The sequence below is a fragment of the Cuculus canorus genome, chromosome 1, assembly GCF_017976375.1.
Source record: "Cuculus canorus isolate bCucCan1 chromosome 1, bCucCan1.pri, whole genome shotgun sequence".
NCBI lineage: Eukaryota > Metazoa > Chordata > Aves > Cuculiformes > Cuculidae > Cuculus > Cuculus canorus.
In genome coordinates, this window is record NC_071401.1 from 25,399,287 (window position 1) to 25,423,942 (window position 24,656).

The 24,656-nt window shown below is 37.4% G+C and overlaps 1 protein-coding gene across 4 annotated transcripts in view; it reads right to left on the reverse strand.

The window, feature by feature from the left end:
* Positions 1-725: 725 nt before the first annotated feature.
* DCLK1 (doublecortin like kinase 1) overlaps positions 726-24,656 on the reverse strand; it is a 262,831-nt gene continuing 238,900 nt past the window's right edge. For 2 of the 4 annotated variants that reach the window (XM_054068059.1, XM_054068042.1), the window contains exons 16-17: positions 21,834-21,947; positions 734-6,620 (exon numbers count right to left, since the gene is read on the reverse strand). In XM_054068059.1, coding sequence (XP_053924034.1) covers positions 6,456-6,620; positions 21,834-21,947 — 279 coding nt within the window. In that variant the 3' untranslated portion in view covers positions 734-6,455. Of the gene's footprint in view, positions 6,621-16,055; positions 16,130-21,833; positions 21,948-24,656 lie in introns of all 4 variants that reach the window. The other 2 variants (XM_054068052.1, XM_009568683.2) reach the window with 2 other exon arrangements.

Consider the following 24,656-nt stretch of genomic DNA (forward strand, 5'->3'; position numbering starts at 1 on the left):
CACTATAAATTTGTTATAGATAATTTCTGCCTATATACTTTTCTCTAGCTCTGTCATTTAGCAGAAACAGTTATTTTCCCCAACCTGATTGTTACCCATGTCTTGACAAAATGTGCAGCTAGACCATTCTGTAGGTTTAGCTGAGTATGCAGGCAAGTGGATGTCAAGAAATGGCACACCTCTGTCCAGTGTCCCTTCCCAACCCACTTCAGAAGGCTGAGCAGTTTTGGAAATTACTCAGCTCTGTGTTTCATGACTTAAGTCAGTCACTAAGAAGGATTAGGAAGACATCTCCATTACAAGTGTGTCATTGCATAAACTCTGTTTCTAGGATGTTTTGTTCCTTCCTCTGGACACACCTGCAAAAACTGCAGTTAATATGAAGCCTTAAAAGGGCAACTCAGTTCTTACTGAAGCTGTTTGGCATGGGCGATCCAAGTATATATGCAGACAAGTATAAAATGCATAGACATCACTTTTTGAAAGCTATAATTTCCCAAAAGGACCTATTAAGGTAGAAGCATGTTGCAGAACCGATATTAAAAAAAAATTTAATTTACAATCATTTTATTTAAACACTTAATTTCCCCACTAGCCTCTACGTAACACTACTTCAAACAGCTACACACGGTCTCATTTAGTGAATTTAAGAGGAAGAGGTCTGCATTATGTTTGCTGAAAGAACTAGGATTTCAATTCCATCTGCCGCTGGGTGTGTTTGATTTGTATATTAATTATGCCTGTTTGTAGCTGTAAATTTGCTCCAGATTAGCAGCTGATTGGATCCACACATGGATTCTTTACAATGCGTGGCTCCCTCACACTTTTATAGTTTTCAAATGATTCCATACCTATGCTTTTTAAACTGCTTTTAATACCTCTCTTATTCAGTGTGAGCTTTCAACCCTGTCTTAGTCAGGCAATATTTTCCCCTTAAGAGAAACATATTTCTTTGATTCTTATCTTCGTGGACCCTTTGGGTTGGTGTAACATCAGCTTTGCCCATGATAAAAGTCTAAAACACAAGACAAAATTGCTTCTTCTCCCAGTCTTACAGGGAAATTCAGCATATTCACATTTAGCATTTGCTACATGGATTGACTTAAATTAATGGGTTTAGGAATTATGCGAGCATTCAGCAGGGCATATATATATACCCATTACTGTGCAAACTTTAAATGCTTGTCATGTCGAAATAAAACTCTCCCACATGTGGAACATTTTTGTTCTTGATGAAGTTTTCTCTGAGTTTTTTCCCTGGTTTTCAAAAAGTTCTGAGCTGTCACCTTTGTAGTTAAGACTTGCGAGACACATCTAAAAATGTAACACATCTGAAATGAGCTCCATAAAATGGCCTTTATTGAAGCCGCTCCCATTTGTGTGTGTGTGTGTGTGCATGTTTGTGTACGCTTAGAAAATAAATGTCGAAAAGGTCAAGCTGATTTCCTTCGTATTTTAGGAAAAGAATCACTCCGAACTGAAAAATTGTATGCCAAGTTTCAGCCTGAAGCAAATTTTTACGATCAAATTAAAAACCTTTGAGACTAAGAGTTTATAATGGAAATACTAACACAGCCTTAGCCACAGCAGCACTAGCAGGAACTGCAATAATATTAGGAAAGCTCTCGCTGCCCACAATCTAAACTAAATAAAAAAGATGCCATTTTCTAACACACACCCCAGGCTAGCAAATAACAATGATTTAATGTACTTGCCCTGTGGTAATATAGTAGCACTGCAAACCTCTGAGCCAATTTTTCTTTTCTTTTTCTTTATTTTTGTTTCTTTTTAAACATATATGCCCTATAGGGGAAGGATTGCAATTTAGCTCTTATTTGTGGATATATCGCTTTCATTCTGACAATTTGTGAAAGCTTTCCTGCTGTCACATGCTGCTGTATGCAAGCACCCAACTGAATAAAGACTCACCAGGCTTTTTCAGGAGTTTATTCACAGGTTTGGCTTTCCTTATTGTAGTATGCACCACATTTAAATTAGATGAGGGCTACTGTAAAGCAATAACATTATCAATGACTGGAATCTCACTTTCCCCTCTAACAGTCTGAAGCAAATTAATGTATTGGTTGTTCATTAACAAGTAAACAGTTTATGCTACAATGTCAAGGAAAAAGAATGTGTTCATTAATATGAACAATCTTCATCTACAAAGATGATTTACACAATGCATGTCATGAGATAGTTTTCCCCTAACTAGTACACTACCAAACTGAAAAGCTGATTCTTAGGACTTCCTTGAAATTACAATGTTTGTTTACCAATAAGAAAGACAGTCTCAGTCACCTATGCCACCATTGTAAGCTCTATATTAAGTACTTAAAAAAAGAGAGATTTCTGGAATCACTTGTGTAATTAATAAAATTGATAACTACAGACTTACACTGCATCAATGATACATATTATTCCTGTGATAAGTTAAGCTAAAAATAAGGTTAATTTGGTTATAGAAATTCCTTAAACAACAACACTTAAATTATTTCAAACTTGAAAATTTTCAAGAATTTTCTGAAAAAATCAGCAAACACTGGCTAAAAAAGCAAAGCAGTTTGGATACACCAATGTACTCAGCATGCCTAGTGCTTTTCTGTTAACCCTCTGAGTAGAACCATACAATTCTGGATTTTTTGTACATAAATGCTATGAAAATTGTAACTTACAGAAGTATTAATTTATTTGTCATGACTTAATAAATCATGTTCTAAATATATTTGGGCTAGGTACCTTATCTAGTGAGTGAATCATCCATCCTAGGATTTTAATTATGCACTAGAGAAGCCAGTCTCCAGCAACTGTAAAGTAAACTGAGACGATTGCCCCAGATTAGATGCTTAACTCTTAGATGGATACATCTAGATGAGAGAATGCTCAGCTCAGTACTATTTAACTAATCCTCTGCTATCACCACCACATTTTCACATCAAAGTTTGCTTACTGCATGTAAATTCACTAGAATATTGCACTTAGACTGGAGTCCATATTATCCCCACTTAAATTTAACTGAGAGGAATTAAGCTGGAGGTGACCCTGTTACACTCTTCTGTGAATACTAAGATCAGACCAACAGGCATCTCCAGAGACCAAATATTAGATGACCTTTATCACTCTTTCGAAGTGCTTCTCTCCATCTCCTTGGTGATAGACGGTGCCCACCGTGACTGCCATCCACCTCAGCTAACTACATAGGCTTGGTGGGATGAAGTTGGCCTTGTATATGTAATAAGCATTAAAAAAAAATTCTTGTCACATTTAGCACCAATAGGATGCAATGATTCAAAAGGGAAATGAAGAAAGAAGTGAGGAGGACTGGTATATATTACAGTAAAACAGCCACAGTGTGCTATGTGCTCTCCCAGATTATCACATTAGAAATAGTCTGTTATCTTTGATTTCTTTTTTTCACTGATGTTTCAAGTATTTTTAGGCCATATATTCTGTCTTCACTTACCCCCAGGAATTCAGAGGTTAGACAAGAAAAGAGACAGTCGCTGCCAAACAAGCCTGAACAATTATTATTTCCATTAAACCATACATATATATGGTTATATTTAAAAATATATATGGATATATTTAAAACCATCATGGAAACCACTTTTAAAATAGTTTAAATATTTAGATACCTTTCCTTGAAGCCTGAAAAGAGGCTATCAGCAATTTGAAACCAAATCTCTCATAGATCTAAAAATAACTTAAAATAAATATTTTTATAGTTATGTTCATAAAACATGAACCAAAGATCAAAAACGTAGAAGACATTAGGGATGAGTAGGGATTTCGGGATATAGGATTATTTATACATACATTTTAAGTAGTACAAGATGGTGTAAGATGAGGGAGCCAAACATCTTATTTTAATGAGAACCCTGTATTCCAATGCAAAGCAAAGGTGACAGGAAAACCCCAGATGGGTTTTGAATAATATTTCTCATGCATAAAGAGAAACTTTTTTTCCTTGACTTCCCTCCCTAATTAAGAAGAATTAACATCAGCCTTTGCTTTAAGACTGCCAAATTTTCTCAATAGTCAAGAAGCATGAGGTATTAATGGACACTTGTTTGTTTTGTATCTCTTATAAGAGAAGGTTTTGATGTGATGTGGGAAGGGCAATGCCGAAAAAACATGTGCCAGATCCTCATCTACCGTAAATGGATGTAGGTACGTGGCAAGTGGGGATTTACCTTGGCTGAGGGCTTGGTCCCATGGAAAAATAATCCCTGCACTATCCAAATCCCATCAAACTACAGCCTTTAACATCACAATGGTGCCGGCTGTGTCCTATCTACCAAGAGTCTGCTCTCTGCTGTGAATCTAGGTTGGATGGGCATGATCAAGGATCTGCCACAGATGTAGCCCCCTCTGAAACCCTAAAATCTGCAAACACAGTGGCTAAGGCTGTGCAAAGACCTTCGTCCATGGACAGATGAGTGTTGTTATGGCTTAGGGTGAGATTCTTTCTACTAAACTCTTGATCTCACACAGTTCTTTCTATAGTCAACAGAGTGAGAACAATGGGTGAATAGAAGCATGAGTCCTGCCTAAAAATGCATGTCCATAACAGATGAGATTAATCAAACCTGGAAACGCTCGTCTCTCTGTATTACCAAGAGATCCTGGAGATCTAGTTTTGACCAAATGTCCCACTTCTAGATTATTAAGATTGAGCGAAATTAACTGCATTCTGTATGAAATACTTGTACCACTTGTGTGAAGACTCACAAGATGAAATTCCTGTATTTGAAATCTTCAGAGCTTTTAATATATAAATTTTCATGACTGAGACAATGAAAGATGCATTTTAAAGGATGGAGAAACAAAACAATTTAAATGCTTCTTGGAATACCAGTCAACTGATGCTTCCAACCAGAAATGCAAAAGAGCATTACACTAGCTCCAACAAGCTGCAGCTACACTGCTCATAGCGACAGTTCTATAACCATACACAACTCAGAATGGAAATGGCACTGTGGGCAACTTTCCATGTTCCTCTACAAAGCATTTATACTTCCCAGTGAGATCAGAAAGTCTACGTATCCTTTTGGGCAACATATTAATATTTCTAGCTGTATGAAGTGAAAGAAAAAGGGAGAAAGAACAGAGAAGAAATCACATTAATATGACTTGCTGAAAACACTGTGAGAAAATTTTAACTTTAGAGAAAAAAAAACTTATATTTTATATGAGTAGTAAAAGAAAGTATAAATTACATAATCTTGTTCTTTATTTTAGAATAGGATTTTGGAAGTTCCAAAGTGATTTTATAATATTTTTTCTTTAAAATTATCACATCTGAAGCAAAAGTCTACAAAGTGTAATATTTCCATCGAAGTCCACTTTAGGATAATTGTTAAATGAAATGCTACAATGCTGTGCTGAGGTTTTAACAAACCAGAAATATGTACACTCCATGTAAATGTCCAGTTTATTAAATATTACAAATAGAACTGGTGAATCATTTTTAGTTTCTCCATTGTATGAAAAAACTTTTGCTAATTCAGTTTAAGCTTTACATATATATTAAATGACTTGTATTTTCCCCAATTTAGAAATATTTTAGCTATTTTAAAGGTAATTCTCATCAATGTTTGTCTTAAAAAATGACTCTCCTGGAATAATCAGGTCAAGCTCAGAGGATGCCCGTACAATTCTGAATGTGAGGCAAAGGAACCAGGAACTTCTCAACTAGATTGTTATGTACCATTAAATGACACAACGTGTCCTCGAGCCATTTCCGAAGATTCTGCATTGTCATTAGCAGCAAACGACATGGAAGCAACCATTTGTGGCCATCATCATGTCATCTTCTGTAAACTATGAGGCTGCTCTAAACTGAATGTCCCATTTAACTTGCATAATGTCCTCCTACAACAGTCGTTCCATATGGAAGCATGATGCAGGTTTAGAATGAGCTGCTGTAGAAGACACTGTTTGCTTAATATTATTTTCATTTTTAAAGCCTATATTTCTAACCCCTAAGCAATAGTGTGTTGGATATTTTCTTGGCCAGACACAGGCAAGAAACGTTAGGGTACTATAAAAGATATGTGCGCATAAAAGCAAAAAAGCCAGAATAAAGCCCTAATGTGGGTTGTCAAGATTTAAGTTGATTGTTTACTCAGAGGGTTAACATGTGCTAAAATTACATACTGCAGTTCCTAGCTTCACTGATGAAAACATTCACTGCTTCTATCTTTAAATAAAAAAGCAAAATAGCCTTAACCCTTTGAGGATAGTATTAGCAGCAAGTTGCAATCTAAACAAGAGAACAAGTATTTCAATCAATTAGGAAATTATTCTTACAAATATTCTGTGAGCACCCTTTTGTGTTTTACCATCCCAGCATTTACTGCTGGACAGAACAGCTGTAATAACTTCACATAAGTACGAAGGATTTTCAGGGTCTCAAAGGGTTAAAGCCAAAACTTTTGAGTAAAAGTGTTTTATTAAAAGGGTGAGTTAGGTGAGCGAACAGTCTCGGATGAACTTGGTGAATAGTCTTCCGATTCGGAGTTGAGTTCAGGTGGAGCTTGTTGTGCCTTATAACGTCCCCTCACATCCTGGTTGCGTCTTCGTCGGAAAACCTGCCTCTCCTTATCAAGAGCGGTGGTCTGGCAGGGGCATAAAATAAGAATAAATGAAATTAGGCTGTGTGTGAAATGCAAAGCTAATGAAAACCATGAGTTTTTACGTGGCCTGCAAATAGCAGGGATAATAAATGTTCAGACCAAATTAAACCTGTTCTATCTCAGTCAGGTCTGACAGGTTTAGCCCACAACATAGCTAAATGCTTTAAAAAGTGCATTTCCCAAACCTTAACAGGTAGCATGACATCATCAAGCAGATACAGTACCATATATATGGATGCCATATGTTCTACTTCTGGATGCTATTAATTTCATACTTTAATAGATTCAGATTTCCAGCCAAATACCAACTGACCTTCCCCCTACCCTTCTCAAAGTATAAATCTGTGTCTACAGGCAAGGCAGAGATGTACGCTTGTCTTTGATTTGACCTAATGAGGGCTGATACATACTCACCCGTGTTCAAGTCAGTGCAGTCAGCTAACAAAGATGGATTGTGATGAACTTGTCAGACAAGAGAGGAAAAACAAACACTGAAGGGAGCTAACCCAGCTCTCTCTGACACCTCATGCCACTCAATGGATGTTCTTAGGGAGAACACTGAAGAGCTTTGAATGAAAGACCCGTTTAGCTTGACCACTCTGTCTCCTGCTGTTAACCGAGGTCTATTGAATTGAATACTCTGATAATTTTATCTAGGTTTATCTAGAGTATCTAGAAATGGGAAAGAAGAATGTTTACTTGATGGGCTTTATATTTTGATTAGTTTCTGTCAACTGTTGAGAATGCAAGTCTTATTAAGATGGCTGTGACTTCTAGCCACACCCTTTCTTCTCCTTTGTCTGGCACATTTACAAGGGGAAACTTCAACCTATGTAAGGGCAGGTCAACTCTGGCCATTGATTTCAAGCACAAGATTAGGTATTTCTGTTTTGTTGATTACAGGGCATTAGACTGCAGTCCCTGAAATCACTGTAAAATTACAAGTTCAACAGGATGGCCTTGATTCAGCAAGAGCACTTTGACACACAACTGCCCTCTGAAACGGGGCTGCCTTCTTAAAAAACAGCCCATGATATTTTTTGGAAAAAAGCAAACCAGAGAAGGCAGGTGGCTAGTAAGACGACATACAAAATGCAAACAAACATCTGATTATGGCACTGGAGGCAAAGATAACTTTGAGAACGGAATAGGTTTAACTGCTAAGGCTTGTAAAATTTGTCCCTAGTACGAAAATCTCCATTTAAAAGAATGCAGCCAAAAGGTTATTCTGCTTCAAAGGATTTATTGTTTTCTCTCGAGATATACATGACTGATTTATCTAGAAAATTTACCTGTTATAGTGTGAGCCTCATAGGAGAGCAGAGATGTATTTATAGCCAACATATTTTTGAGAAGAAAATGAAAACTAAATCCATCATACCAGTGCAGAACAGCATTATAGCAATCCTTGCCTTAAAATAATGCAATCAGCATTCAATAATGATGCAATAGAGGCAGAAAGATGGACAAGAGTGTGGAGCTATTATAGCAAATGGATTTAGTTAGTCTAAATTGCTGAACTGTTATTTTTGTGTCTAGAACCTACATAGCACTGCGTTAAAGGGGTAAAATAATTAACTTCCATAAGTTCATCCACGTATTTTAAATAATTGCTTCAAAATCCAACACTTCTCACCTGCTGATAATTTCTGTTTACTGCTAATCTTTCAATTAAGAGCTCTAATTATTACTTCCCATGCCTTCTACATTTCTTAGCCTTGAACCAATTGTTTTTTATATTTTTAATGTGAAGCAGAATACCTAGGTTGTTTATACACAGTGAATATACTGCATGCAGTAAGTTATTCTGTGTGAAAATTGAAAAGAATGGCATATATTATCAATTTAGAAAATACAGATTCCTGGTGAAAAGATTTTCATGCTTACAGAGAATAAGCATTTATTTAAAGTTTAAGCCATCTCATCATTCTGTGGTAACAGAAACTCTCCTCTGAGAAAGTTAAACAATATCTGATTGACTATATATAAAAAAAAATTATTAAAAATATTAATTCAAAATTTATTTTAAAAACCTGCTATGTAAGAATGGTAAATGTACATGTAAACTGAAGGTATTTGAAATTAGATAAATTACACAGAAGTGAATACTCTTGAATAAAAGATTCTTTTTGAAATTTAGCCTAGGATATTGCATTTTTTAAAATGAAAAAAATAAAGACATTGAAAAACTAGGTGGATAAATAAATATCAGGACATAATTCTGAAAATTATTTTAAAAAATAAACTCCAAGATACTACTTGTCTACTATTTTAGGGAAACCCTTGGGGGCTTATGTTTAAATATATTTGTTTACATATACATAAAGGCACCTTCTACCTTGTTAATCAAAAATATTAAGCAAAATAACCTGATCATTCCACCTAATCCAGCACCTTATGCTGTAGATTGTATGACCGAATATTTCTGGCTTCCTAACCCCTCTGAAACTTCCTGAGATATTTCAAGAATATGTTTTCCTTTACATTTTTTTATCCCAAGACTCCCTTGAATTTGATCTAATTGGCCTTTATATAGGCATGCTTGTAGACTCCAGGGGCATTATTGTGGTTACTCTCCTGGGCTGAGAGGCATTCAGAGCCTTTCTCACACAAAGAGCTTATCGAATAAAAATGTACAAAGTCTCAGAGAGCCAAAGAAGGGAGTATTTATCTACTGAAAGCAAAAATACACAAAAATATCCTATCATTTTGTGTTTAACATGTCAGAACCACAAAATGGGTTACCTCCAGCCACAGAGCACTCACAAACTCTACAGAATTTGCAAGATCAGACTTATTCTGCCCAATGTTACACGTAGGTCTTGCATTTCTAGCGTCCATTACATTGCCAGGTGATACGGCCACTCCGTCCAAATGCAAGTTTTCATTCAATGAGGTCATGGTTATTTTTTACCTCTAAAGAATTTCAAAATATGATAGATTAACGCTTTGGAATACTGTGGGGAGTTGTAAGACGCATATGAGTAAAGACTGCATGCATTTTGTAAGTGCAGTTATCACCTACTGTATCCTCTTCTGCATGTGGACATATTAAAAAAATGAGCTTTTTCATTATTATTAGTGCTTTTGTACCAAAGGCCTTTTGTACACATTGCCTTGGTTTAATAGATTTATTATTTCATCTGCTACTCAGCTGTATGGTGTGTCAGTGCATGAACCACTCCATTATGGATTTCCAGGGTATTTCTACCTTAAGCTACTCTTTCAATAAATAATAAGAGGATCTGAGGTGCACTGATGGTTCACAGGGCTGCAAATCCCAGATTTTCATTATCACATTTTGACTTTTTTTTTTTTTCCCGACTCGAGGTGAGAGAATGAGAACTTTGAGCACTGTATGATAGTAATGGCAACTAAAATGTAAGGACAGCATTCTTATTTAAGATATGCGTCTGTCCTCTTACAATCCATATGAGGAAATGTAGAGCTTCTTATCCAGCAGCAGATAAGTGGATTGCCTCTAATAGTTTAGTGCTGACGGGTCTGAAGCACTTCATTAAGCACTAATGTATTTTGCATCAACATTTAGTAATCCTGATGCCTGGTACCAAATGGTTAACAAGCCATTTTTGGAAATGCATTTGATTAGAATTAATGGAGCATTATTTTAAGATCATTGTTTCTGTCACCTATATACTAAGGTACATTTTTCTAGGATTTTGCCACAGGGAGTGTCTTCTTCCCAATTTCTATGTTTTGATGTTGCAGAATTCCCAGGCCATACAAATTCTTTATTCTTGGAAAACATTGAACTCTGTGTTTATGAACAGACATTCAAAAAACTACAACTGCTGAGATAGATATGTTGGATTTGCAGTGGGAAGCACCTTATTTTAGCCGTGGGGTGATATTTTCTGTTGGGTCAGTAATTATTGGATTGAAGTAACTGTGTTTTATGAATGCAAGCAGTGCCTGTTTTTCTTTTCACTTGTCTTAATTTACTGTTGGGCACCAAATATAGATATACATTCATTTCATTAATAAAAGAACATTATTGTGCATTTTGCCTCTTAGCCCATCCATTATTCATACCAGCCAGGAGACTGAATTGGGGATGCAGCTGTTCACGCATTAATCTAAGAAACCCTTCCCTTCACTTGCTTTCATTCTGCCGGAGCATATTTGCAATTTGTTGGCAATTTTCATGATGCTTTGTTTAGTGCGTGGAATTACATGGACAAACACCTTGAAACACCGGTATTTTTCTTCATGTGCATTCTTTTATATACAAGTATGTATATGCATGTATTGAAACATTCACACCTAGATATTTTTATCTTATTTCCTTAAGCTTCTGGCTAGTGACCTTGATACGTTGAGATATGTAACGGTAGGTTTCGCTAATGAAAAAGTGACCATTAAACAATGCTCATGGCACGAGCCAGGCAGCCCTTCAGTCTGACCTTTTTTATTTTTTCCATGGGTTTCTCAGGTTACATATATATATAATTTCTTTATATATATATGTGTATATATATATATGTGCGTGATTGATTCATGATTCACAACATTTTTTGGAGACTACTTCAAACTTAGCAATGCACCTCAGTCCAGGAGTGAAAGACACACGTTATTGTTAGCCCCTTAGGCACAAGCCATAACTAAGTCAAGTTACACGGTGATTTGGAGACGTGCAAATGACCACATCGAGGGGACAAATTAATCGAGTGGATTTGAACCTAGACCTCCAAATACAAAAGCCCAGTGCTTTTTGCACACCATGTAACTTCTGGCATGGAATTTAGCTAAAATGAAAGTAAAAAAAAGAAAGAAAACCAAATCAATTTGACGTATGCTTTGTACTGTATTGGCGAGTGAATACAAAGACAAGTATTCTACACACATAAGTACTGAACTCAAATTGCCATATTTAAGTTTGTGTTTACTCTTCAATATCCTCTGTTTTTAGAGACACAATTCCTCAGCTGGTTTCAATTACACATGGAAAAGACTTAGTGCCAAGTTGCTTGCATGGGTGAATTTTATTTATAGTTTGTAAATCAGTTGTGGTTTTCTTAGTCAAAGAACAGGAGAAGAGATTTTAAATAAGTTTAGATGTTTGCCTGTTTTTATCAATATTCAGTTTACAGAGGATTTTACAGCACTAAAATTGGCCCTTCACAGAGAGCAAACCTGATTCCCAACTTCCTTGTCCAGTTGTGAAGACGTTTGGTTCTAACTCTTGATTTGAAAGTGTATTGTACTGTATCTACTTGGGGCAGGTGTAAGTAACTGGACTGACGCATAGTAATGGGAATTAGGAACCAAACAGAGAGTATGGAACTATAGGTTTTGAAATAACCGAATCAGTTACTTTTTTAACTGTGACAGTGAGAACTGTATTTTAAAAATCCAGTATTTTATGAATTCAATATTGACTGGATTGACAATTTCATTAAGCATCCAGTGTAACTCATGTCCTTGCTGCTGTCGTTACATAGATAAGATGATTAATGACTTTCCCATACATTTCCTGGGTTCTATTTTGCTCCTTTAGTTTTAAATGGATATGTGGATATGTGAAAATAACATAACGCTAACATTTTATACTATTCTTACATATAATACCATATATATTAATATTTTCTACTAATATTTTGTTAGATGCACCCACTCTGGCTCTTCTGATATTCTGAATCAGCCCAGAGAAGTGAGAAAATTCAGACCGTTCAGTTGGAAGCAGATTAAAATAACGTTAAGATTCAGACACAAACCAGAATAAGTAAAGAAATTCAGAGTTGAAGAAAACTCTGGTAAGTTATGCAAAGTATGGCCTCCAAAATGTGCTGCCATTAGAACAAACAGCTAATGCAGCTGAAGAAGGCTATGGACTGGACACTATAACACTTGAGGCTACAGAGGAGGTTTGAAAAAATTTCACTCTTAATATTCTGGCTCAGTTACAAGAAAGCCAAAAACTTGAATCACACAATCCGTTAAAAGTCTTAGTTAAGCAGATTTTAAAGAAAAGTTCCTTACAAGAAAGTAAATATATCAGTTATATTTCTGAAGGATGATGTAGGTGCCATTTGGATTTTTCGTGGTCCTTGTTGCTAAGTTCCAGTAGAAGGGAAGTTGTAAAAGTTGAATGCATCGGCTTTAAGCCTTTTACAAAGAGAATGGGCTGATTTAGGAGGGAAAAAAAAAAAAAAAAGAAATCCCAAACATAGTACCTCTGCCCAGAGATGGATGATCTCTCTTATCTCAGACTTGAGTTGACAGCGGTAATTTGGGGTGAATGAAGATGTGATTGCACCATGGCCTTACCCACCTGCACCAAAGCTGGCTTTCCTGGCTACCACAACACCACTCTGCCAGCCTTTGGACAGCCCAGACTTGGTGGGGGTTAACTGGGACCTCGAGCTTTCATTTCCTACTGATACTGTGTTGGCTTTTTTTGCGCTTCTGATTGAGGGCTGATGTTCTGACAGCATTAGGTAGGCTGCTTTTAAAACATACAGCAGTTTGGTGTCCAAATGATTTTACTGATTTGGCCCCAGTGGTCTTTCAGTTCCTCATATTCAAGGAACACTGTAAGATTTTCCAGGCATTATATCTCATAGCTGGTATAACAAATAATACTGCACATAAGGTTTGTAGTATTTTAAAACAACAATGTGACTCGAAAAAGTCACATCACTTTTGCTCTTATCTTACTGAAAGGGAATAAAACAGGACTCAGAATCAGTGCTCCCAAAATTCAGACTTTGTGGCACTTTGAATAGGAAAGGCTCTTAAGCAGAGAAAGGAAAAGGTTTTCTGGTTGATTGAAGGAGGAAATAAGGCCATTTAAAAGATATTTTAGAAGACTGCTGGAAACTAGAGACGAAAATGATCAAAGGAGTGAAGAAATGAGTAGTTTAAGAAAGGGAGCATTACATTTTCCTTGGGACCTGCTTTCATTTTTCCCCGTACTTGTGAATTCAGGTTAATTTTCATGAGCCTGTGATAAATTAACTGTTTTATAGACGGGGATTGATGAACCTTTTCATATGCTTTGCATTTGTGCCTACAGTTACTACTGAAAAATAAACAATTGCTAAAACAAAATGGTTTTATTTAGACTAAAATGTTGGTCACTACAGTAGTTGCTTGTTTCTTTCGGATTAAAGAGGACCAAACATAGGGCAGTGCTTGTTCGGAGGTCCTCCCTGGTATAGCATTTCCTGATTAAGCATCTAAGCGTAGGAACCCTGCTCTCCCAATTTGCCTTTCCACACTAGGTGCCCTGTTTAGAAAGCACTAATTATAAACATTGTTGTTACTGCCCCAAGCTGGAAAACAGAGCAGTTTATGGATGAATAAGGGAGATTATCGCCCATCTGCTCCAGACCATTATTCAGGGATGTGTCATTTTGTATGCTGACGGCAGCCATTACCAGTGCTTTAGTCAAATGGCCTTCTTTTATTTTTATAGCGTTTATTTATTTACCACGTTGCAGAATTACAGTCTTCCCGCACCGTCTCCTCAAAATGCATATGTTTGGGTTTGTTTTTGTTTTTTTTTTTAAATCTAGACTATGCAGTTAAACTGAGTCAAGGCCAATCTGAGAGCTGCCTGCTTTTATCCCAGTCTCCTGTTTCTGGCAGGCTGCTCCTCATGAAGCTGCGGTTTTAAAAGGTTCAAATAGCAAATGGAAAGACATATTACATACTTTTTTTTTTTTTTGTAAAATAAAAATATTAAAGCATAAAAGGATTGTAAATTCATCATCGATAGCAATTAAACTCTAGGAAGATGAATAAAGCTCACTTGAGCTTTCCCTTGTTTTACAGAGGAGGCATTAAATTTGCAACCCTTTGCCAAATTCTGCTCGACACAAAATGCCATCATAAGCAGAAAAGAAAAATTCCCCTAGTTCTGTCAATCCCACACACCTAAAACTGGGCACTCAGGTCCCATTCCCCTCTTCTTCAAAACCAAAAAGCACAGATGCTGTGCTGCTGTCTCTCAGTTGCGTTACAGGGCTGGAACCTGCGAAGCATGATGTCCAGTGACAAGACAGACCATGTAGGTTTTGCTATGTCCTCGCAGGTCACAGCAGGTTTGTAGCCTCCAGTGCAAGTGCGATAGGCTGGAATTAGAGGTACTGCTGCACACTTCAGTACTTAGAGTGGAAACGTTTCTCAATTCTTGCTAGCCAGCATTCAGATGATGGATGGGAACTACTTTTTGCCTGAAAAACAGGATTTTTTTTTGGTTTTTTGCTTTTTTTTTTTTTTTCTTTCCCCAGAACATCCATATCAGAACCTACTTAAGTGTGCACTCAGGGAACTGCTAGGTTTAATGGAAGCTGTGCTGCTGGTCCATGCACTCAGTGAACTGACCCGAGGTGGGAGTTTTACTTTACTGGAAACACTTGCAGGGACCGTCTCTGCTGGTTTTGCTGATGCAGTTTATTTGCTGACTTTTCCCAAATCTGAGATGAGCTTTTAAAGGCTCAAGCACTGCAGTGTTAGAAAACACAGGTTTCACAAGAAACCTATAAAAATTTCTCCAGCTATCAAAGTGCGGGTCTTGTGAGCAATATAAGGGAAAAAAGCCAGCAAATAACCACTTGATGGAAATTCCAGGGCTCTGGATTGATTGAGAAGGTGCATGGGTCTCGTGTGGGCTATCAGACCTGGATCCCTCCTTGCCCTTACTCCAGAACAACCCCCTCCCGCCCAGAGTCCCATTTTATCATACAGGTTAAGCCATCTAACGACAACCCTGGCACAGTTACACAATGAAGAAAAATATATTCAAAGGACTCATGCAGTATTTAAAAAAATCAAACAAAAATAAAGAGGTATCAGAAGGGTTTTAAAAAGAAAAGAGAAGGAATGCATTGTTAGAAACACAAGCTTACCGGCACACACAATGCATTGTATTTCATTGAACTTGGGAGAGTTTCTACGGACCGTGATATATAAATGCATTGTTCAATCTAAGGTAAGGATTGTGTTTAGTGGGTTTAAAATGACAGTATATAGCTCCACATCTCACATGGAAAAAGAGGAAAATATATGCTGAGAGCCTGTTGCTGCTCCATGTGTTTCAAACCAGGAGAGCAGGGGAAGCAGATGCCTTAACAAGCAATAGGGAGGGGGAGGGTGCGTACCTCAGCATATCTAGTAGAATTTCTATATACACTGTCCTTTTAACTACAGGGGAAATTGATACTGAGCATGTGCGATGAAGAGAAAGCTGGCAATGTGGGTGTGAGGGATGGGTGAAGAAAGGGAATGAGGGGGTGTGGCATCTCAATCAAGATTAAAACAAAACCGATAAAGCAGCATATGGACCAGATAACAAATCAAAAAGCATGTTTATCCACTGAAGGAACTGGTTAATGGAGACTGCCAGCACGTTGCCATGGAAACACTGACTGTTGGAGCTGCACCATCTCATACCTTATCCAATACATTCCTGGTTGTTGGTAGTAGTCCAAAGACCCTGATCTCTTGATGGTAAACCCGTGGTCCAGCTGAGCAGAGAGAAATGGGGCAACTCAGTGGATCGACATTAGGCTAAAGAATTCAGACTCCAGAACAAGCTGTTCCTTATTTAGTGCATATTTACTGTTTTCACTATCAGAAGGCACTTATCTAACATCCTGAAGCTACGTACCAGAGATGAAAATGAAAAGAAAAAAAACCCTAAGAAACAAAAGAAAAAGATAGTGACTCTAATTTGGTCTTATTAAATTAGAAGCCAATTTATTAAAAGTAAAATGGAGTTTGCAAAATAGGTTACTTGGTGCATAATGCATTAATTTAAATGTCTGACAAATATCTTGTTACTTCCAAAGACAGAAGTGCCCTTTTTAAGTTGCACATACGAGTAATGGAAAATTATCTTTTGCAATTAAACTGAGAGGTTTAATAATTTTTAAAGAACGCAGTGCAACCATCACAAGGAGCAGGCTAGACAGACTACACAAGGCTTAAATTAGACTGCTTCATAATCATGGAATGTGTAAAGATGAAAAGAATCAGGTTTTGATACCCCATCAATCATGGTAATTCATTTCTAAAAATGCGTTAACCTTGGAAAGTCGGACTACTCAGAGCCATGAATAACATTGCTTATCATTTCAGCATACACCTCATGCTCAAAAAGATAACAGTACAAAACTATTTGGTTTAAAATTGCACCAATTAAAGTCAAAATGGAAATGAACTTAACATTGTGTCCAGGAAAGTACGGTCATGATATTACTTAAGGAGTATAGATCTTTTAAGTTTAGTTTATCATTAGCAGAATCATGTGCATAGGAACAAAGAAAATGTATTGTTTTCACTAATCCTTCTGTGTAGCACTAACAGACAGTGGAGACATCATTTAGCCCAGTTAAATAAAATTTTAGGGGAAAATATCTTGAGGGAGACACTCTGCCTGCTCTAAAATTGTTAGTTATGATGATTTTCACATTTTGCCCTATGAAGAGAAAAGGCCATTCTGTGCTTCAATGAGAGCATGGCATATATTTCCAATACTGATGACAGTTTCTAATTCTAAATTCAGAAAAGCAGTTCAACACATTTCTAGTTACCAACCGCTTCAAGGATAGCTAGGAGCTAACTGTAAATTTAAATTTTTTCTTGAAGACGCCTCTGCAACTGTAGAATTCAATAATTTATTTCATTTTGCTAAAACAATACGGCTTTCATCTTATTTAATATTATTTAAAGGACGTTTCCTATTTAAAACCATGAGAACATTGCATGGAGTCTTATTTTGTGCTGGTTTAACCACGCTGGTCTGCTATTGCCATCTACTGGCTTCCTTGTATGCTGCACATAAAACACACACACACAAGGGATGTTTTGTTAAAAGGCAGTTAAAAAATATTGCCCTAAAATCGTATAGCTAAAAAAATCGTATAGAGAAAATCAGGGGATTTGAAACAATTTCGTCAGTGTGGAAATCCCGCCATAAGAAACCCGATTGTGGACAATGATCCCAGGACAACACAGACAATAGATGGGAAGTGACAGCCAAGGCAGAGGTTCATCCTTAAGTCAAGCAAAACTCAAAGACTAAACTTGGCTTCTCTTCCACACCAGCCAAGAAATCTCACCTCTAAAAATGACACTGAGAACTTGCAATTTTATTGTAAAATTGGCAGAACACAGGGCAACAACCCATCTGCTGCATTCCCCTTGGCAGACTGCAGGCAGTGTCCCTGCACTGTGTCCCCAGCCCAGTGGGGACTTTGCAAGAGGCAGAGAGCTGCATCAACTTTATGAGCAGCTTTTCTCTTTTGCTGTCTTATTTGATTCCTGTGAGCCTCCGGCTGAAGCTTAGTCCCATTGCCAAGACAGAGACCTTATACAACCTTAAGAGAAGATTATCATCGGTCTTTTCCTCTGTCTTAGTAACGGCAAAAATACAAGCACAAAAGTGACAACACACAGGCAAAACTTTTACACTTCAGACAAGAACATAAATTCAACAATGCTCGGTTCATACAAGGAATTACAGCACACCTCAGGATAGCAGAAGCATTCTGAAAAAATGATTTTGGCTCTTGGTAACTTTAGCCACTGTCACTTATGCCCAGAGGGTACAGACACAGGATACTGCTTTGGGGCCAAAGAAAAAAACATGGCATGACAGCCCAGGAGAACTGAAGGAAAAATATCTGCCCCTAGATTTTAAAAAGGCTATTTAATAAAAGTCTGATTTTATGCTTTTACTGCAGTATCTTTTATAAAAAGCATCACAGAACTACAAAATACTGCTCCTATTGGAAAGCTGTATGAGAAATCTGATCCTGCAAATATTTTGGCACAGGCTTAGCAGTAACACAGCCATCCTGACACAGACCAGAGGGACACTAGGCCAGTCTCTGTCTCCTACATAGTCAATGCCTATGATGAGTTTAAGAACAGGGCAAGTAAAGTTATCTTTCTCTTATGTACTCTTCCATCAGCAAGCTGTGTTTTTTAGGGACTTGTTAATTCTCTTGCTGTTTTAAAAGCTCCAATTAAAATTGTGCTGGCAAAGCTATGTTGGTTTAAGGGAAATGTTTCCCAACTGACAGTTATGGTGGTAGAACTTTTAATGATGTATTAATGTGTCAACAGAAAAGTCTCTTTGCCTCTATAGTTAATATTTTTTTAAGGAATTATATTAGCAAAGGAACTACTTTGCTAGGCATGAGCAACATGTTCATTATAGTGGCTTGTCCAAACTGACAGTCCTTTCAAATGTGGAGAAACTTGACGTCTGGACACATGCATGAGAACTTGTTGTACATTTCTGCCCTGAATGGTCAGAGACCACTTTTACTGAGGATTACTACATCAATAAAGCAGACATAAGTCTAAACCAAAGGAGTGAATACATTGTATTTGGACATCACTGAAGAAAGCAGTAGCCACAGTTAACGTATATAAAATACACATGGCTTCAAACTTCCTCCCAGTCAAGCTGACCACAAATATATCTTTAGGAACTTAGTTTTCATATTGTAGTTTTAATTGGTGCATATGATAAATACTGCTTGAGATCTCTGAGGTGTGTTACTTCTTACCACCAAAGAAAATAGGCATATATCATACCAGTGTGAGGACATATTAAGAACTAAATACCACAGTTTACCTATCTCTGTACATAAACAGAGGTAAAAAACTCAAAATAATGTTAATTATTAACTTTTATACTGTTAAGTAAGCTATATAAATATATGCACATATTAACATATCTTCACAAATGCACACACAGACACAGATGTGCTATACAATATATAGAAGGCACCTCTATATATTATATACACAAGCACTCTCTCAAAAAGTTACAGTAAACATTCAGGCAGGCACAATAAAACAGCATTTTTGTAGAAAATATACTCAGTACAGGTCTTTAGTGCTGAACAATATGTTACAGCATCTCTATGTACTTTGAAAATTCTAAATGTAGAACAGGTTTTGTTAATAATACTTATTTGAGATTGCATAGTTAAATGTAGATTCCCAAATGTATAACCCTTATGATATGCATTTCAAATATATATTAAGTATGCTTTCAAATGCAGAAACAACAATTAAAGGCTTTGCTGTTTTGCTTTTCACTTTATTTTACTTATTAAATTTGTTTTGCAGAAAATAGAAGTAATTTTTTCTTAAAATCAAAACTATCTAGCTTTCTGGAACATTACCAAAACACTAAAGAGGTCTACACTTCCCCATCCTTCCAAGTTTTCAGAAAGTAATTGACACAAGCTAATCAAACCACTCTCTGGATTGTGTAAAAATATTCCAAACATTTCTACTTTATAGGCCAAGTTGCAGGATTAATTGTGCCAGAGTATGATATTCACTCACAGAGATGATCACTAAAAATAATCTGTTAAATTTCCAAACACTAAAACATAAATAAAAGCCATTAGGAATATAATTAAACATATATGTATTTTTTTCTGATGTATAATGTTTTTCAGTGGAAAGATTCACTACAGTGCCTTTTTCATTACTCAAGTGTCAAACTGCTGTAAACAATTCCTTGGCAGAGCAACCAGGGCAAAGGGAAAAAAAAAAAGGAGGGTGGGGAAATTAAAAACATAAAGGAGGCAAGGGATGGATGAGGACAGAGGCATCGTTTCTTGCTTTTAGCTTTGAAGTCATTAGCATGGAGGATCTGAGCAGTAATTCTCATGGACAAGCGTGCTGGCAGTCCATCCAAAAGGAACACAGTTTCAGCTAGTCTATACAGAACATACCTGCATTTCAGATGAGCAATGGGTATGTGATGTTTTAGTTGTGGGAGAGCTGTTGCAGTATTATTGCTTAAAAATGAAAATAAATTAATGCTGACTATGTTAGCTGATGACTGAGAAAATCTACGAAAAGCATGAGGAACAACTGCTTCCATGTTGAGGACGTTCAGGGTTGGAAAGAGTAAAGAAAAAATATGAGAAGCACAGCTTGAAATTTTAAGTACTTATACAAAGCAACTTTGAGAGAGTATTGATTTTGCTGCACAAACAGTTCACACCTGTGAGCCAGATTGCATATGCTGAGTTGAGTTTACTTCATGCTGATTTAACTCACCACTGGAGGGGCTGAGCTGAGAAACATGAAAGTGGAAACAGTACAAGAAAGTGTACATGTGCAGTCACACCACCTGCAATTTATGGGAGCTGGGAATGTACACTGTGTAATCTGATATGGGAATGGTTATGTTTAACGTGTCACTTATGTTTAGTGACTATTTGGAGCGTTAACATTACCATGAGTAATAAAGAAAAGCTTACAAACACAGGCAGATGTATCAAAAATGTGAAGGATGTGCATGTTGCTATTCAATGGCATTAGTACGAATAATCTCACAATACACTGAATGTACTCAGTGTGCATATATATCTAGTACACGTGTTCATCTTTAGGGGATGTGATGTATGCTGCACTGAGGATGCCATTGAAAAAATGGCTCAGTAAAGCTTGGTCAAAAGTTTGGCCAAGCTTCTTTTCAGAAGCTTTGACGTGTTCTAACCTGGAATATCTAGACTGGAACTGCAAGGTGACAGAAGGCAGCGAGGAGCTCCATTAAATCTTTACCAATTAAGTTCTTCTGCCTAAAGGGAAGCAGTTTGCATGTGGCAGTACAATGAAATGCTGCTGCTCGGCTAAATCTGAAGTGGCTGTACTCATTTCAACAAAGAAGGTAGCTGTGAGGCATCATAGCTCTCTTCGATGTCTTCAGAGAAGAGAGCTGTGAGGAATCATAGCTCTCTTCGATGTCTTCAGAGAAGAGATGCTTAGACTGACACACAGATTTTCGGTTACAATTTTAAAGTAATTTCCATTTTAAAGCACTGCTGTCCTTCTGCTACAACCTCTGTGTGGCCTCAATCCATGTGATGATTCTGCTGCCAAGTAAAATGTCATGATCCCATAGTTCAAACTATTGAACCTGCATTGCAGTTAGGTCCTCTGATCTTCTGGTAAAATGTGGAAGTGTGTGTACAATTATATTTCCTAGGGCTGTTAAATAACAATGTGACTTATAAGGAGAATCAATAGAGAAACTGTGCAGAATACCAGTCTAACTACATTTATACAAATTAAACACTAGAATTATCTAAAGATTAACCCTCTCTAGTTTCTTTTGGTGGCATGTTCTAAACACACACTGTGTTGTGAGCACATATTTAAGTGTTTCGGCTGTGTATTTCAGATGCTTACTGCTATGACAGAAACTCCAGCTGCCGTGCTGTTCGGTTTAGGGCCTGTGTTGAAATGCTTCTTTATCTTCCCAGCTACCGAGAGCTGATGTTCATTCTCTGGAAGACCATCATCCTGCAGAGAAACAAAGCAAAATAAAACTTCAGAGAGAAAAGGTGAAATAAAAGAACTGCAAGGTGATTCTGATAGCACTTGTCAATATAGAAAAGTTTACAAAATGTTTGTAATGTAATATGGGTCAATCATTATATCCATCAATGTATCTAAGGTATTTAAGAGATGAATATCATATTATGTCATGAACCAGCTTCTCTCTTCTTTGCCCAATATCTTCCTCCCAAACTTTAAGTAATGTTAATTAATAATAAATATTTTATTATTCTTTCTACTATGTCTAAATTACTACTGCCTACCTATTTTTGAGTCCATTTATATATGAAATATATTAATATTACAAAGCTTGATACTCTCGGACCTGTTTATGATTCTGTTTACTCATCACATGAATTTAAAGATAATGACCTCAAGAGCAGAAAGCACACAAGAGATTACAGAAACCAGACGCCCTGTTTTGGTAGGATGCAAGAAAGTGTCTCCAAAAGTCCTGAGAGACACCAGTAAGATCCTGGTCTCATCATAAAGATTACAAACTCAGGGACTACGAGGTTGTGTGAACATTCCAGCCACACGTCAATGAGTCCCGTGGTGAGGAAAGGCAGGCAAAATGGGAGCTGAGAAATGCCCTGACTGAGATCCTCAGGACCGGTGAGCATCGGACTTCACAAACACCAGGATGTATCACCGCATCACTGCGTACATCTGCAGGCCGCGTTAGGCATGGGCTCACGCCTTGCTGTGTCATTTCCCTGCAGTCTATGACTGTACCATACTAAACCCACAGTTAAACGAAGCCACCTCTGCAAACTGAATCTCCAACTGACTCGTAACAAGGGACTGCAATTCCTTCTCCCAGTGCCAAGGCACACAAGCCTGGAATGCTGCAGGGACAGGACAGACATAGGTACAGACTACCTGGGAAAGGACAGACAGATGTTCAGATTGACAGGAAAAGCAGAGAAGGTTTGACGCCAGCTTTGTGTGACCTCTTCTTCCTTGCTGGAAGACACATTTTCTCAACTTGAGCTAACCTGAGGTGAAAGTAGGCACACAAGTGCATGGCCAAGCAGAGGGAGACACACATTCTGCTGTCACACACACCAAGCGAGTCAGCTGTGTGAGAACTCCAATCCAGAAGCTATGCAGCTAGGCTGCGAGGTGCCTCCTTCCCAACTGAGACACCCTGTTTCATAGAACAAACCTGTCTATCTGCACATAGGCACCCAGGCACCCTCAGCACCCTAGAATAAAGAAGGGAGTTTGCACTTTTGTGCCCACCAGTGGTTTGAATTCAAGCCCGAGAGAAGAAAGGGTATTTAGAAATTGCAGATAAGGCCCTTATGCCTTATGCAAAAAGCCTCCACTCAGTGAGACCTCCTCACTAGCAGAATATGCAGGATTTCAGGCAACGATATGCAAAATAGGCAGAATATGCACAATATCAGGGCCCTAGCCATCCACAATGGTCATCTGAAGCTGGCACTGCATGGTATATGTAGCTATCAACAGCTGTAAAAGTTTTTAAAATCCACTTGAGCAAAACCCTAGCAGAATACATGCAAACAAGAGACAAAATCAGAATATAAAGAGATGACAGACACTTTTTTGTTTGTCTTAGCAGCAATTCTGAGTACACTTGAAGAGTTATAGAGTTGCTGCAGTAAATAATGAATTCAGTGAGCATATGGAAACTTTAGGGAGTTTGGTTTGGGTTTGTTATTTATTTAGTTTGGGGAGTTCATGATCCCTCATTCACCCTTAAGAAAATTTCTTAGCTGGCAAAATATGGTCAAGTGCACACAGCTGCAAAAGATGGAACAAAACAATACAACCCAGTAGCTGATTGTCTAGCATCAGGGAATCTTGGCTTTGTGGTATATGACCCCTAAAAATAATTTGCTTTCCACTGACCTTGCCTTTCCCAGAAGAAAGCCAGACTGTAAAGTGAACGCTTTTTCACTGGAAGCTGTGGGGCAGGGATGTAATAATTCTCTTGGCTTTCTTGACACAAAAGCCTGCAAAACGTTCATGTCATCTTGTCAAAAGATTAAATTATGGAGAAGACAATAGTTACCAAGACTGTGGTAATATTTTATTGAAGAACCACACCCACAGTTCCAGTGGCAATGTGCCAGAGACACATAGTTTAGACTCCAACTTTTAGATTAAATATCTTCCAGCTCAATTTAAGATGCAGCAGACGGATATGTGGGAATTACTGTATTGTTATTAAATATTCTTACTACTGTTGGTGCTAACGGATGTTTAATGGTTATCCTTTTGTTGTTGTTGTTACAATGTGATTTATAAACAAACGAATATATACTAGCTGGCTCCTGGAATCACTTCAGCCAACAATAAAATATAAAGATATTGAGGGTGAGAGATGACAGTTCTTTAACTACATGCAAAACAAGCTGCTCTGCAGTTTAAGAAGACAAGAGGTGAAAAAACCCCCACCATCAGATTCACCAGAATCAGCAGGGTAGGTTGTAGAAAGAGAACAGGCTAAACACTGTTGACAAGAATTTCATCAGGTTGCTGTAATGGGAAGGATGTCAGCCCTCAAAGAGGTTAACTGTTCCTTTCCCCTATTTTAACATTTTGCTATAAGAATTGCTTCTTGCAGCAGGTTAGGATCCCAGAATTTCATCTCAGCTTTAGCAGTCAGGACAAGATTTTTAAAGATGACCAGTGTTGTTTGGT